This window comes from Microcaecilia unicolor, chromosome 5 (assembly GCF_901765095.1).
Source record: "Microcaecilia unicolor chromosome 5, aMicUni1.1, whole genome shotgun sequence".
Taxonomy (NCBI): Eukaryota; Metazoa; Chordata; class Amphibia; order Gymnophiona; family Siphonopidae; genus Microcaecilia; species Microcaecilia unicolor.
Window position 1 is genome coordinate 258,691,688 of NC_044035.1, and position 16,654 is coordinate 258,708,341.

General features: G+C 45.2%; 1 protein-coding gene across 1 annotated transcript in view; it reads right to left on the reverse strand.

Moving 5' to 3' along the window:
- PTGFRN (prostaglandin F2 receptor inhibitor) overlaps positions 1-16,654 on the reverse strand; it is a 188,994-nt gene that overhangs the window by 24,869 nt on the left and 147,471 nt on the right. Inside the window, exon 7 of the mRNA XM_030204034.1 lies at positions 3,003-3,110. Within this exon, the coding sequence (XP_030059894.1) occupies positions 3,003-3,110 (108 nt within the window). The remainder of the gene's footprint in view (positions 1-3,002; positions 3,111-16,654) is intronic.

The window sequence follows — 16,654 nt, forward strand, 5'->3', positions numbered from 1 at the left end:
AAAGTTTTTTATTCAAGAACATCTTCCAGTTTCTGGTTTTCGTGGTCGTACTCCCACTTTTCACATATAATTGACTATCCCCATCATTTATACCACATCAGGACCAATTCCACACATCTTATTCAACTGTGCATACAATTTACTTATTAGGATTTATTAACCACCTTTATGAAGAGATTCACCAAAGGCAGTTTTGACAGTTATATAGAATAATTTGGATATTTACAACAATCGGTTGATAAGATTGCTTTTTTGACAACATTAATGAATTTATCCTCATTCTAGCCATCCACTTTTTTTTTTAATGAACAAAGTCTTTTATTTAAACAAATGCAATGAGTAGGTTTACAATGCCAAAAAAATGATAAACCTCACAATCTGGCAAACAGCATTACACTGCAAACATATAAAAAAGAAAAACACAATATAACCTCATTTTATATGAATTTTTGGACCCCCCTCCCCTCCTCCACCACTACACCTCTACCCCAACCACCAGAACAGTTAAGTTCCACAATAAACATGCCTCCCTCCAAAAGATTAAAAGGGGATAAAACCTGCCCCTCACAAAGTTGAATAAGTGGGTTAAGTGGGTCCCATAACTTTTTCCCATTTCTAGCCATCCGCTTTTATTTATCCCAATGCATATTGTGTCTTAATCCCTTTTGTCTATCTATAGATCACAAATGCGCATGTCCTTTCTGCTACCTATTAAGACATTTCATTCTATTACCTTGACATTGATGAGCACCATATTACTGTTCTACTGTGCTGCCTATTAAGATGTTTCATTCTTATTCTGTTGACATTGCATTATCAGTGAATGTCCTACTGAGCTGCTTGAATGTGTACAATACTGCAGGGCCCCACCAACTTTGGGTTCAGGCCCATCAAGCAGCGGCACACATTCTCAGTGTAGCTGGTGGGGATCCCCAAGCCCCACCAGCTGAAGACGTCCTCTGCTGGAAACCCAGGCCATCTGAATACCGGTGAAGTCGGCAGTGAGTTTCCAGCTGCTGACACTGGCACCCTCCCCACACCGTCACGCATGCTCAATTCATGCATATGAACTGAATATGTACAGGGGTGCTGGTGGCTGGAATTGTACTACTGAATTCACTAGTGTTTAAACAGCAAGGGGGTTTCTAGTGGAGGTGGTCTTCAGCTGGCATGGCTTGGGAATCCCTGCCAATCAAGGTTTTTTTTTTTTTTTTTTTTAATGCTAGGAAGGGGGGTCTGGGAAGGAGATGCATGGGCTCATCCAATCCATCCCAATTCTACCCAGAAATTCACTTCTGGCTACACTACTGCATTACTGACACTACCACATTATTGCTATTATGATGATTTAATTTGCTTAGTTCCAAGTCTACCTCACTATTCTGTGTACGCTGTAGATTACATATAACATGGACATTGGGGTCAAAGATATTTGGCTATGTTATAAGTGAATCTGCATTATAGTGGGTCTACAGTATAATAATATGTAACAAAACAAACAAAAAACCAGGAGTGCAGCCATTGAGCACATTATACACAATACAGTGTAACACTGAGTTGTGTTACATGGAATGTGCAGTGTGTTACACTGACATTTGACTATTTTACAATTGTTGGGGCCCTTTTACTAAAGGGATGCCACATGGCAACCCAGAGCTACCACCAGCCCAACGCAGCCTCCGGCAGTAGTTCCACCTTGAGAATGCCATTTTGAGCACAACAAAAATTATTTTTAAAATTTTTACCGCGGAGCTAGCATGGCGGTAATCGGGCATTGCATTACCAGCGGGTCACCTCCAAGCCTCCCTCATATTGAAAAAGAAACAGCCTTATGGTCTAGTGGGACTGCTATCCCTCCCTCCCTTCCTCCATCCCACTCCTCTGTGGCCTACCTTGTCCATAGTTGGAGGAGGGAGGGGCTAGCACTCCCTCTTCTCCTCTTCGAGCATCTCCTCAAAATGGCGATGCCCTGTCCTGCTAGTGCATCCTGGGATGCACTGGTCAGGGCTTAACCTGGGCACCAGGCAGGGCAGGGTGCTACTATTTTGAGGAGCTTCCCAAAGAGGAGGGAGGGAGTGCTAGTCCCTCCCTCCTCCAACTATGAACAAGGTAGGCCATGGAAGGGGGATGCTGGGTGGAATGGAGGAAGGAATAGCAGTCCCACTGGACCACCAGGCCATTTTTTTCAATGTCTTTTTTTTTTTTGGGGGGGGGGGGGGGGGAAGGAATAGCGGTCCCACTGGACCACCAGGGTTCTTTACTGGGGAGGGGGGGGGGGGGGGGTGGCAGGCTTAGGTTTGACAGGTCCAGGAGAAAGTCCTGGATTTGCCAAACCTCTTAAGTGGGTCTCCCCCATTCCTCCCTTGCTGGCAAACCCTAACTCCAGCTCCGAGCTGGCGTAGGGTTTGCAGCGGGACAAGCACCCTTGATTGGTGAGCTGCCCGCTGATCATTAGGGAGGAATGTGGGACAGCATGCAAATGGTGATCAGAGTTGGCGAGTGTGTTGTTTCATGCGCTCACCGGCTCTGATCCTGGGACACAGGCAAATGTGGGCGCTAGTCCGGTGCTAATGGTCTCTAGTGCCCATGTTTGCTTTTGATCATGGGCCAGAGTTACAGTCTAAATAGAGGGTAGATTCTATACTCCAGGTTACCCCACTGCTGGATGACTATAACCAGGCCAGTCCACAAGACTGATGGAAGTGAGAGAAAATGAAAAGTCACATCTCTGTTTTTTCTTCGTATTGTGAAATTGGTTAAAGTTAAGAGAGCTTTACAGGGTCCCTTCCCTTTCCCCCTTTCTCCTTTTAGAAGAAAGGGTTTATCAGCTGAACTGCAAACCATTTTTGCCCAAGCCTTCATAAAAGTTGAACCAATGTATTTTTACAGAGAATGTAAAGTCCCAGAAAGCCTGCAGTACAGTTACCCCTGGGTAAAGTACATGAGACAACCTTCCAACCTGCCCTAATGAAGGAAGGATAACACGGGAGGGAGAAAGGTACCTGGTTCAACAGCTGGTCCATCAATGGAAATGATGCAGAGTAACTCCACCATCTCGCCCTGGTAAACCGATGAGCTGTCTGAATGCACTGTCACGTTAAACACTGGGCCTAGAACAAGACAAAGTACTTCTGTTAGACATTGAAAGTTATTAAGAGAGCTCTCTCTCCCCACCCCCGCCAAGGTTATAAACGTTTCTGCTGTTTGGCAGGATGACCACCCCCAGATAGGGCCAAGAACAAAAGACTGGCTCCAGGGTACTCCTGTGGCAAAGAGTCTGTACATCCAACGCAAACAATTCACTTTTCCTGTCTTTCTGAACCAGGTGGCACTAAAAGAGACTCATGGGCAGAAGCGTAGGATCCCATGCCCTGCCCTGCCCAAGAAACTGAGTTGCTCTGCTATTTAGAAGGCAATTCTGTACATGAATGACTAATTGGGAGGTACATGCCAAAATGCACTATGCACCACTCTATAAACTAACTGCAAGGAGTGTGTGTGTGGAGGGGGGGGGGGGGGGGTGAACACATGGGCATGGCACCAAGCGACACACACACACAACTTATAGAAGAATATTATCAGTTGTACATGTTGCATGGCACACTTAGGCGCACCCACTTAAACCAGCCATTGACCTGGTGTAAGTGGTCACGCTAAAGTGCATTTACATTAGTATTCTATAACGCCTTAGATAGGCCTAAGTTCCATTAGAGAACTGGTGCCTAATTCAAGGCACCAAGTTATATAAGTACACAAGTATTGCCATACTGGGAAAGACCACAGGTCTATCAAGCCCAGCATCCTGTTTCCAACAGTGGCCAATCCAGGTCACAAATACCTGGCAAGGTCCCAAAAAAGTACAAAACATTTTATACTGCTTATCCCAGAAATAGTGGATTTTCCCAAAGTCCATTTAATAATGGTCTATGGACTTTTCCTTTAGGAAGTCAGCTAAACCTTTTTTAAACTACGCTAAGCTAACCACCTTTACCACATTCTCTGGCAACAAATTCCAGAGTTTAATTACACACTGAGTCAAGAAAAAGTTTCTCTGATTCATTTTAAAATGCCCCCTAGTCCTAGTATTTTTGGAAAGCATAAACAGACGCTTCACATCTACCTGTTCAACTCCACTCATTATTTTATAGACCTCTATCATATCTTCCCTCAGCCGCCTTTTCTCCAAGCTGAAGAGCCCTAGCCGCTTTAGCCTTTCCTCATAGGGAAGTCGTCCCATCCCCTTTATCATTTTCGTTACTCTTCTCTGCACCTTTTCTAATTCCACTATATCTTTTTTCAGATGTGGCGACCAGAATTGAACACAATATTTGAGGTGCAGTCGCACCATGGAGCGATACAAAGGCATTATAACATCCTCATTTTTGTTTTCCATTCCTTTCCTAATAATACCTAACATTTTATTTTCTTTCTTAGCCGCAGCAGCACACTGAGCAGAAGGTTTCAACGTATCATCAACGACGACACCTAGATCCCTTTCTCGGTTCGAGACTCCTAACGTGGAACCTTGCATGATGTAGCTATAATTTGGGTTCCTCTTTCCCACATGCATCACTTTGCACTTGCTCACATTAAACGTCATCTGCCATTTAGACACCCAGTCTTCCAGTCTCGTAAGGTCCTCTTGAAATTTTTCACAATCCTCCTGCGATTTAACGACTTTGAATAACTTTGAGTCATCAGCAAATTTAATTACCCCACTAGTTACTCCCATCTGTAGGTCATTTATAAATATGTTAAAAAGCAGCGGTCCCAACACAGACCCCTGGGGAACCCCACTAGCTACCCTTCTCCATTGAGAATACTGACCATTTAACCCTACTCTCTGTTTTCTATCTTTCAACCAGTTTTTCATCCACAATAGAACACTACCTCCTATCCCATGACTCTCCAATTTCCTCTGGAGTCTTTCATGAGGTACTTTGTCAAACGCCTTCTGAAAATCCAGATACACAATATCAACTGGTGAGGGCGGGGCACGGAAGGAAGGAGAGGTCTGCCCTGCTGATGCTGCTTGCTGTGATGCGAACGTGAAGGCGCTTCAGGTTAGTTCAGAGGGCCCGGCAGGGGGTGGAGGGGGGGCCCGGCGACCTCGGGTGGAGGGGGGGCCTGGCGACTTCGGGTGGGGGGGGGGCCCGGGGGCGGTCTTGTCCCGGGCCCGGCCCCCGCCATCTAAAGCTGTAGTACTACAATTGAGTCTATGTGAACACTGTAGTCCAGATTGTACATTCAGTATTCTGCTTCGCAGCGTCTGTCAGTGAGTTCCAAAATGGCTCCCAAATAAGGCCCAAAAGAGGAGAAAGAAACTCCTACGTGTAAAGTAACAACCAGAAAAAAGCAGAAGTAGGGGTGGCACAAGAACCTTTCAAAAAAAGAAAATGCCCCAGAGATCGAGAGTTAAAGTTTTAAAACAAGTTTATTTAAAAAAAAAAATCACTAATGTCAGGCCCTAAGGCTACAATGGAATGCAGGTATACCTGTCACCACAGCTAAACACGCTGTGATTGGCGAAGAGAGACCTGGGTATAATTGAAAGGGACGTCAAATAGCTTTTTATTTGGACATCCTCGCAGAACACCCATCACAAAAAAATCTGGGGAAAAATGTCCAATTGCTCGTCAGGGCCGTTCTTTTTTTTTTTTTAATGTTTCAGTGAAGGACGTCCATGTTAGGTGTCCTCGCACTTCCCAATGCCAGTGGCGGTAACTTGGTTTAACTCTCACCCCCCCATCGCCCCCAGTGTTCCCGGGAAGGAGGGTCTGCACGGTCAGCCGCAATCCACATCCTTCTTCCGAGAGTGGGGCGGCAGGGATCACCCCGGGGGTTCTCAACCCAGTCCTGAATGGAGGTAGTGCATGCATTGGTTCCCTTTCGACAAGGAGACTGCAAGAAGAAAGGAGCGACCATGCGGGATTAACTCCAACTTGTACTTTCTGTAAGAATATCCAAAACCCACTGGTCTGATGTGATTTTAGCCCACTCCTCCTGAGTGGACCAGCCTTGTATCATTGCAAAGCTCGGAAGGCATTGGGTACTCTAGCTGACTGACAGAAGGACCTCCTGTCTGTACGAAAGGAAGACTGGCATGCCTGAAAGTGAGACTTCTGAACATATTGCCGATGACCAGGCCAGTGGCATCTATTGTCTCGAAATTGAGATTGAAGACGAACAACCAGAGGCTTTCGGCTTATCCTCCGGTAACCGCTGTGACTTAGTTTCCTTTAGTTCTTTCATCAAGTTATTGAGATCTTCTCCAAATAACCACTTGCTCCAAAAGGGCCTCAATCCGTAACATGTCACAAATAGCATCCACCAAGTAGGCCAATCTCACTTCCAGATGGGCGTTATGGCACCTGTCTTGCGATGCAAACTGCTAATGCCACTTTAGGTATGCTCCTTCCATGAACAAACTGCACACTGTCGCTTGAAGGCACAAAGAGGCCACTTCAAAGGCTTGTTTCAGAGAGCCTTCTAGCTTCCTATCCTGTAGGTCTTTTAGGGCAATGCACCCTTCCTCCAGCAATGTGGTCTTTTTAGTCACAGTCATAACAAGGGAATCCAATCTAGGAATTTATCTTTCTCCTCTGGAACCAACAGGTAGGTAGAGGCTCTTTCCACTCTCAGCCTTATGTCTGGTGAGACCCATTCTGCTGTAATCAGGTCCTGAATGTCTGGATACTTTGGGAAGGTCTTAGAAGGACCTCTAAGCTCCCTCATGATCAATGAAGATGGAATTCCTGACATTGAAGCAAAAGGCTCAATTGAAAGCATCACCAGTACCTCAAAAATAAGAGTTCTGAGCTTGACATCCGAAGAAGGTGGAACACTGAGCGAAGGGAAGACTAGTAGAGACGTCGGGAGTGCCACCTCCTTCACTGACGCTGCGCCTTCGCTGCCGGACGGAGGTAAATTTAAAAGGGATCTTGTTGGGGGGGGGGGGGGGGAGGAGAAGAGGGCGGGCAGTTGGGACATGGGAGCGGGAGGGCGAGGTAAGTATGGTGCGGCGGGGCGCCCCCCCCCAGAGGACGGCGCCCTCCTGCCATGCTTACCTCGCTTACCGTGTTGGCACGGCCCTGTATAGTGAAATTAGAAAAGGTACAGAAAAGGGCGACAAAAATGATAAAGGGGATGGGACAACTTTCCTACAAGGAAAGGCTAAAGTGGCTAGGGCTCTTCAAACTTGGAGAAGAGACAGCTAAGGGAGATATGATAGAGGTCTATAAAATACTGAGAGGAGTGGAAAGGTTAGATGTGAATCGCTTGTTTACTCTTTCCAGAAATACTAGGATTAGCAGATACATAATGAAGTTACTAAGTAGTAAATTTAAAACTAACTGGAGAAAATATTTCTCCACTCAATGTGTAATTAAACTTGGAATTTGTTACCAGAGAATGTGGTAAAAACATTTAGCTTATCATGGTTTAAGAAAAAGTTTGGATAATTTCCTAAAGGAAAAGTCTATAAACCATTATTAAGATGGACTCGGGAAAATCCACTGCTTATTTCTAGGATAAGCAGCATAAAATCTGTTTTACTGTTCTGGGATCTTGCCAGGTACTTGGATTGGCCACGGTTGGAAACAGAATACTAGGCCTGATGGACCTTCTGTCTGTCCCAGTATGGCAACGCTCATGTTCTTGTGATACAGTACCATCTCTTTTTTTCTTGTTGGTGAATAGGGATATACTGCAATATCTTGGCAGTTGCATTAATCAGTATGAGACATCACAGGCATTGAGATTGTCAGAGAAAGAGAGTTATTGCAATTCCCCCACTCTGTTAGGGGTCACCTATCTAAAATGAGAAATACAGTTAACAGAAATCTAGGGCTTTTTCTCTGAAATGCACTGCCACAAGAATTGAAGGAGGAAGCTGGTTACCTCTGACTTTACAAAAAGTAGAAAGCATGTTTTTATGCAATTCCACGACTGGTAGCGCTATAGAAATGATTTGTAGTAGTAGACATTAATTGATTTTGTTGGGCTCGATATTCAGTGCTATTTAACTGGCCAGAATGGCTCCTGGTCGGTTAAATAGTGCATAGTCAGCTAACAGCTAATATTCAGTGTGAGGTAGCCGATTACCTCTGCTGAATATTAGCGCTTAGCAGTTAGTTGCTAACTGGCTATGTTGTACAACAGCCAGCTGAGCATGAATATTCAGTGCTAACCGGGTAAGTTTAGCAGTTAAGATAGGCTGCATCTTTAACTGCTAAGCAAGGTTCTCAAACCTGGTTCTGGAGGCACCCCAGCCACTCAGGTTTTCAGGATATCCATAATGAATATTCATGAGAGGTCAGCATGCAGTGGAGGCAGTGCATGCAAATCTTTCTCATGAATATTCATTATGGATATCCTGAAAACCTGAGTGGCCTGGGTGCCTCCAGAACCAGGTTGGGGAACCACTGCACTAAGCACTTAACCGGTTAATGAAGAATATTGGCTTACCTGGTTAAGTTGCCGCAGACAAAACTGAAACCGGATATTCAATGCTGGTTGCCAGATACGTCCTGGCATTGAATATCCATAGTCAATACCAGTGGCAGGGGGTTTGTCTCTGTGAATCTATTACTGTGTGTATAACTTTAAAATACTGTATACTGTAGTGATGCCTAGGCTGAGAGGTGGACTCGCAAATGAAATAAGTTAAATATCCTGACTGTATTACCTTCATAACTTGGGTAATTTCATAAAGCATTTTATGATTAGGTCTTCGAATGCCTATGTACCTTTTTGACATAATTTAAAGACATTTCTTTTTAAAAATGTGTTTTAAATGCTGTATAACTTTATTTCTTGGTATAGGATTTAAGTATATCCTGCCATTACGAACTATCAACTCCTAGATTTAAGCATAATTTTGCTGACTACTACTACTACTATTTAGCATTTCTATAGCGCTACAAGGCATACGCAGCGCTGCACAAACATAGAAGAAAGACAGTCCCTGCTCAAAGAGCTTACAATCTAATAGACAAAAAATAAATAAAGCAAGCAAATTAATGTGAACGGGAAGGAAGAGAGGAGGGTAGGTGGAGGCGAGTGGTTGCAAGTGGTTACGAGTCAAAAGCAATGTTAAAGAGGTGGGCTGACACAAATTATGTAATTCTTAGATCTGACCAGGGACCCCACCCACCAAACACAGGGGCGTAGCAGGCAGCCCATTGGAAAGGGGACGACTTTGAGGCCATCCATTCCTTTTTACTCTCTCCCAAACTCCATTCCCTACTTCTCCCCCTCCCCCAATGAAAATTATTACCTTTGTTGGCAGGGATGCCCAAGCTCTGCGGCCTCGTATACGGAAGTTGGCAGCATGCTTTCTAACCACCGACGCTGGCATTCCTTGCCCATGCTCAGTTCAAGCATGTGAAGCTATTTTACTGGCGAGGCTTGGGTATCCCTTCATGCCACTAGGTCAGCCGGGCCGCCCATCCCCCCTCCCCCTTGGCGAGCCTGGATCTGACTAGTTTCTTATAATGAGTCACTCTGAACTTCAAGGCTTGAGCAGGTTCTGTATATTATTATTGTACAAGGAGAATGGGGCTCTTATAAAATCGCATGGCTGAATATGTGCAATTCGCATTCAAACTGAGAAGATGGTGCAATACATATATACAGGCTGTGTGGAGGCATTCCCAGGGACATAGTTTAGGCAGAGCAGGGCAGAGTTGCAATGTATGTACTAACTTAATTAAAATAAGGTAGTATATCCACACATTTACATCTTCTTCTGAACAGATATTAATTTGTGCGAGATTTTATTTCTTTTTCTATTTTCATTCGCCAACAACCAAGTCCACCAACACTAAGGGGTCCTTTTACTAAGGTAGGCTAAATGCCGCACAAGCCACTGTATACCTATGGGCCGCATAGCACTTAATACACACTAATTGTAATGGAGTGGAGGTGTAGCCTACTGGTTAGAGCATCAGTCTTCACATCTAGAAGTGGCCGGTTCAAATCCCACTGTTGCTCCTTGTGATCTTGGGCAAGTCACTTAACCCTCCATTTCCTCAGGTACAAAATTAGATTGTGAACCCTCCAGGGACAGAGAAATGCCCAATGTACCGGAATGTAACTCACCTTGATCTACTACTGAAAAAGGTGTGAGCCATAAATAAATAAAAATAACAAAATACAGCAAAGAGACAACAGGGTAAATGGGACTTGATATACCACCTTTCTGTGGTTTTTGCAACTACATATTACATACAGGTATTTATTTGTACCTGGGGCAATGGAGGGTTAAGTAACTTGCCCAGAGTCACAAGGAGCTGCAGTGGGAATCAAACCCAGTTCCCCAGGATCAAAGTCCACTGCACTAGACACTAGGCTACTCCTCCACTCACTCCACGCTCCTTCCTCTACATCGAAGCAGTAATGAGAGCTGTGGTCTTCAAAACACCAATTTAGAGTGTGATTTTTTTGCCTGTGTTACTTTCTCTTTTGATTAAACCTCAAAAGGTCTCAAACAGACATGGCCGTTTGAAAATAGATCTCCGAGGAGTCACGTGATGCCTGCTACTTGAGAAGACACGGGAGGACGAGGCTCCGCGCCTACCCACCCCAAACTTGCTATATTACAGGTTAAAACCTAACGACGAATACCACAAAAACTACCCAAGCAGCGAGAAAGCGCGGGTGAAAGCTGAGGAAGCGCCAAGGGCGGAATGCCCCCGAAATCACATAAAAAAACGACGACCTCTGAGAAACACGAGCCAGGCAAGATGGCGGAACATCGAACAGCACAGAGCATGCCTGCCGCGGTGGGTGCGGACTGGGCGCAGGAAATCTCCCGCTCGGTGTCCGCTGCTCTGGAAGATAAACTGAATAAATTGCAGTCGGCGGTGGACGAAATCAATGAAAAATTCGACTCCCAGGCAGCACGACTTACCGCCGTGGAGAGCAGGCTGTCCGCAAGGGAGGAAGAAGCCCAACACGCTGCCACGCGGTTGGAGATGCTCCAAAAAGAACTGGAAGAAATGAAAGAGAGAGTCGAGGAGCAGGAAAATCGCTCCCGACGAAACAACCTGCGGGTGACCGGACTGCCAGAAACGGTGCTCGACAAAGACTTATATGATTTCTTCTCCAAATGGCTGCCTGAACACCTGGGCCTGGAAGAGAATCAGAGCCAATATGCATGCGACAGAGCCCATCGGATTGGGAATCGGGGAGACAACAACTCCAGACCCCGCATAGCGATTGCGCACTTCGTGAACTGGCAGGCAAAGGAAAAGATATTGAAGGCTTCGAGAGGCAAGGAGGGATTACAGTATGAGGGCCGCCGCTTATTATTATTTAATGATTATTCGACGCGAGTGGCGCTACTAAGGAAAGCCATGGCACCTACCTGCACTGCACTCTACAAGAAGGGGGTGCGATTTGCCCTGATATACCCAGCCAAGTTGAAAATATGGACTGATGGAAAGACTATTATTCTTAATGATGCAGCTACGGCAAAAGAATATATGAGCAAACTTAATCAGCTGGAAGCATCGAGGCCTAAGGACCCAGAGTAAAATGGCCAGGAGGATATGAAAAGATAAAAGCGCTACTTGCTTGGTGTTGTTTTACGTTAAAGGATATGAACTTAATGTACTCCAGTGTCACTGCCAAGAAAGGCAAGAGTTGGTTTTGAGCGCCTCTCCCTTCCTCAGCAAGATTGGAAGATCTGGCGGTGGGGAGGAAAACCGCGATGAGCACGTGCAACATGTTACAGGGAGAGGTGAAAACACTATATATAATACATAAACTGTAAAGCCTTTCTCGGTTAAGTTGGTTGGACATAGTTTTAAAACTGGAGATGGGCAGCCGTAGTGCCTTTAAGACACTGTGGACTGTCGGGAACATACCTGTAGTGGGCAATGGGTAAATATTTGTTACGACATAGTTACTAGAGGGGTGGGGGAGGGGGGCTTCGGATATCCTCGGGTTGGACTGAGTAGGTGAAGGATGTGGGGGAAGAACATGGTAAGAGGGAGGGAGGGACGAAGGGGGGGGGGGAACGGGAGGGGGGGGTGTGAGTGTGTGAATGAGAATGAATTAGAAGGGGGAGGGGAAGGGAAGGAAAGGATAAGAATTGAAAGAAGGGCCTCGGCAGATGAGGATGCATGGAAAATGGGAGATCAGGGATTTGAAGGGATTCAGGTGAATAATGGGAAGAAGCAGAAGAAATATGGGAAATATAATTGGACTGATGATACGATTAAAACCCTGCAGGTCGGGCTGGGAGACTGGCAGGGTACAACACACAATGAGCTGGGTTATTACGCACACCTATTGTTAGTATGGGAAGTTTGAAAATTATTACGCTTAATGTGGATGGCCTACACTCACCCATTAAGAGAAATAAAATTCTCTCATGGTTGAAGAGAGAAAAAGCTGATATTGCATATCTACAGGAAACCCATCTCACGGCTTCAGAACACCAAAAGCTGAAACGGGGATGGGTTGGAGAGATTGGGTACTCAGCATATAACTCCAGACAGAGAGGAGTAGCAATTCTAATTCATAAACAAATCCCATTTCATTGCCATAAAGTGATTCAAGATAAAGAGGGTAGATATGTGTTAGTTATGGGTGAATTATGGGGACAGCAAATTCTTCTTTGTAACATATATGGACCCAATGTATACTCCCATAGGTTCTTCTCTGATCTTGTGGCTAGAGTGATTCCTTACTCCAATTATCAGGTTATAATAGGAGGGGATTTTAACATAGTAGCGGACCCCACTAATGACTGTAAACCCAAGAAAACGAGGGTGCGAAGCTGGGAAGACAGGGGAATACCCTTCGTGATGTCTCAGTTGGGGTTGGTAGATATTTGGCGACTCCTACACCCCCAGGATGGGGAATATACATTTTATTCACACCCACATAAGATATATTCGAGACTAGACTACTTACTGGTGGCGCCCTCTTTGGTCCCAAAAATTGTAAAAGCAGATATAGTGGATAGTGCACTTAGTGATCACTCGGCAGTTTCGGTGGCGGTTTCCTTTGCGGCGGAGCCGGGCGAGAGGGTGTGGCGGCTTCCCCCCTACCTTTACCAGGATAAAGAGTTTAGAGAATTTCTGCGTCTTAAATGGTTAGAATATCAGACACATAATAACACGCCAGAAGTTAGTGCTAGTACATACTGGGAGGCATCCAAAGCAGTCATGAGGGGGTATATCATTGCATATATGGCGGGTAAGAAGAAGCAAAGAGAGGCAGACTTGCTGCGGCTCTCGCAGGAATACCATCATATAAGGAGGGCACATATGCAGACTATAAATGATACACACAAGGTGCAACTGACCCAACTCAAAAAACAAATCGATGATATATTGCATGCGAGAGCAGAGAGGGATATATACTATCAGCGGTTTAAATTGTTTAAATGGGGTAGCAAAGCGGGAAGGTTGTTAGCAAACCTAGTGAGGCCTCCACGTAAAAAGCAATTAATCTTTTCCATAAAGAACGCTAGAGGAGAGGTATTTACCACTGAGGCCCAAATTATGCAACAATTTGTTCAATATTATAGCTCTCTATACAAGGAACGGGAATACAATCCTGTGCAATCGGCGGCTTTTTTTCAAGGGCTGCGGTTGCCAAAACTGGCAGGAGAACAACTGGATCTTTTAAATGGGCCCGTAACAGAGAAAGAAATCCGGTCCAGTATAAAAGCGCTGAAACTTACAAAGGCGCCAGGGCCAGATGGGTTTGGCCCTGAATATTATCGAATATTGAGTGACCTGGTAGCACCACCATTACAAATATGGTTTAACGGCATTGTGGGAGAGGGCCTGACCATACAACATAATGAAGCACATGTGGTGCTGTTGCCAAAACCCGGTAAAGACGTGGAACAAGTGGGCTCATACCGACCAATATCCTTGTTAAACCAAGATATTAAGATTTTAGCGGCTGTCTTGGCTAGGCGTTTGAATCAAGTGCTACCCGAACTCATCCATGAGGATCAAGTGGGCTTTGTGCCGGGTCGTCATGGCTCCATGAATATAATGCGAGCTTTGATGGCCATTCACAAATTCCGTGGAGAGGGGGGACTAGAAGTTATAGCTGGGCTCGACATGGAGAAGGCCTTTGACAGCATATCTTGGCGATACCTATTTGAGACCCTGGGACATTTTGGGATATCAGGCCCAGTGGTGTCTTGGATTGAGGCTCTCTATAGAAACCCCGTGGCCCGGTTAATGGTAAATGGGAAGCTCACAGAGAGGTTTCCTCTGGGTAGAGGCACCAGACAGGGATGCCCCCTATCCCCAATCCTCTTTTTATTGGCAATTGAACCACTGGCCATAAGAATACGTAGTACAACACAAATACAGGGGATCCAAGTACGAAACAGGGAGCTTAGGCTTAATTTATTTGCTGATGACATTCTTCTATACTTGGCAAATGGCCCCAGAGATTTGCCTAGGGCACTCGAGTTAATTAGAGAATTCGGAGATATATCGGGACTGAGAGTGAACTGTGCCAAGTCAGAGCTGCTCCCGTTGTCGGGAATAGAAGGAGATCCTGGGATGGAGGGATTACCCATAACACCAGTCAAAGGAGCAATGAGATACTTGGGGGTCTTCCTTAGTACCAACGCAAAACTTTTTTATAAGAAAAATGTAATTAATCAGATAGAGAACATTAGGCAACTGTGTGTTAGGTGGAAAGACCTACCACTCTCCTTGATGGGCAGGGTAGCTTTGGTCAAAATGATCCTTCTCCCAAAAATTCTCTACCCTTTACAGGCAGCACCTATATGGGTGTTAAGAAAAGAAGAGCGACTGTTTCGATCAATTCTTAGGAACTTTGTTTGGAGAGGGAAGGGGGCAAGGATAAGCCAGGTTAAACTCTCCCTCAGGAGAGAGAGGGGTGGATTGGGCCTACCAGATCTTCGCATGTATAATGTTGCAGCGCTAATGCGCTTTATTTATGAAGGAATCATAGGCCAGCAGAGATACCTACCAGAACGAGGGATGGAGATCTGGAGTAGACCTTGGTCCTTTATTAATTTAATCCACGGGGGCCCCAGTGGTGACATCAACATTACCGATAGGAGAGAACTTCTGGAACCCATGCGGAGAGCTTGGGGGTGGTGGAGGAAGCGTCAACAGAGAACACCAGAGGTCTCACCCTTCATGAATCTGGTGGGTAATGCAGCATTCCCACCCGGAATGGGTAGAACAGCATTTGACACCTGGAGGGATAATGGATGTAGGATATTGGGCCAATTACTGGAAAACGACACAGACATTTTTGACACATTTGACCGGGTGAAGGAAAAATGGGAATTGACGAATAAAAACTTGTTACAATACCTCCAGGCCAGACACTACTGGACTACCATAAGATTGAAGCATGGGGAGGCGTGGACGTGGGGCCCACTAGACAAAATCCTTCTCAAAATTCCATATCAGTTAAACAATTTATCGACCTGGTACAGGGTGTTAAATGAACATAGACGGGAAGAGGAAATGAGGATATTGATGGCCAAATGGAACGCAGAACTGGGCACTGCCTACACTGAGCAAACATTTCAGAAGTTGTTCGTGACACTTTATGGCATGGTCAAGGCAGCCGATTTACAGGAGACGCAGTACAAGATATTACATAGGGCACACATTTCCAGGGCGAAAGGGGCAAGGATAGGATTATGGACTGATGCTCGGTGTATTAAATGCCAGGGGGCGGAGGGGACGCTGCTGCACTCTTTTCTGGAATGCCCGGCTCTGGTGCTGTGGAATGAAGCTATACAGCTGCTCAATAAGGTAGTGCAGAAAACATTAGAATGGGATTATGCCACTTTACTGCTTGGAGAACAATCACTCTTAATTGGCCAGGGTTTAACTCAACCATACAGGAGACTGGTGTATGTCTCCCTCCTGCTGGTAAAAAAAACAGTATTGCAATTCTGGGGTGCTGCAGAGGGCGCACTAGGAGTGGTATGGAAAATAAAAATGAAAGAGGTAGGCACACATGAGAAGCAAATTTACTCCAAGGCTAACAAACCAGAGACTCGCAAGTATGCCACGCTGTGGGAAGAATGTTTACAATTACTCACCTGAAACTGGAGGGGATACGGGGAGAAGGAGCATGCAGGGATGAATGGGGGAGGGGGGAGGGAGGGTATGGAAGGTGAGAAGTGGAATGGAATATATGATAGAATGCAAGGTAGGATGACTGGGGGGATTAAATAATAAACTGCAAGGCAGGCTGTGTCAGAAACTTTTGAAAAGACATAACAGCTGAATGTAAATTTGGAATGATGATTTTGAACTGTATATTGAGCAGAGTTGCTGTATTTTGTACTCACAACTTGTTATTGCGTGAATAAAAATATATTAAAAAAAAAAAGAAAATAGATCTCCAAACTGAACCATTCTTTGGTGTTTCTGCTCTTTGTGTCTAAGGTCAATTAATGTCTCCATCCAGGCTACAAACTCCAAGCACTCCCTCCACATGTTTCCAATAGCTTTCTTTAATGCTTCTTGCTGCCATTATACCCCATTTTACTTTTACTTAAGTCTATGTGTAAACAAACCCAGTAAGCAAGATTTTGCTTCCACCCACATTGATTCCCCCAGATAACATATGAACTTCCTGTCTCACCTTTTTCCAAAATTCTGCCACTTTACCACAC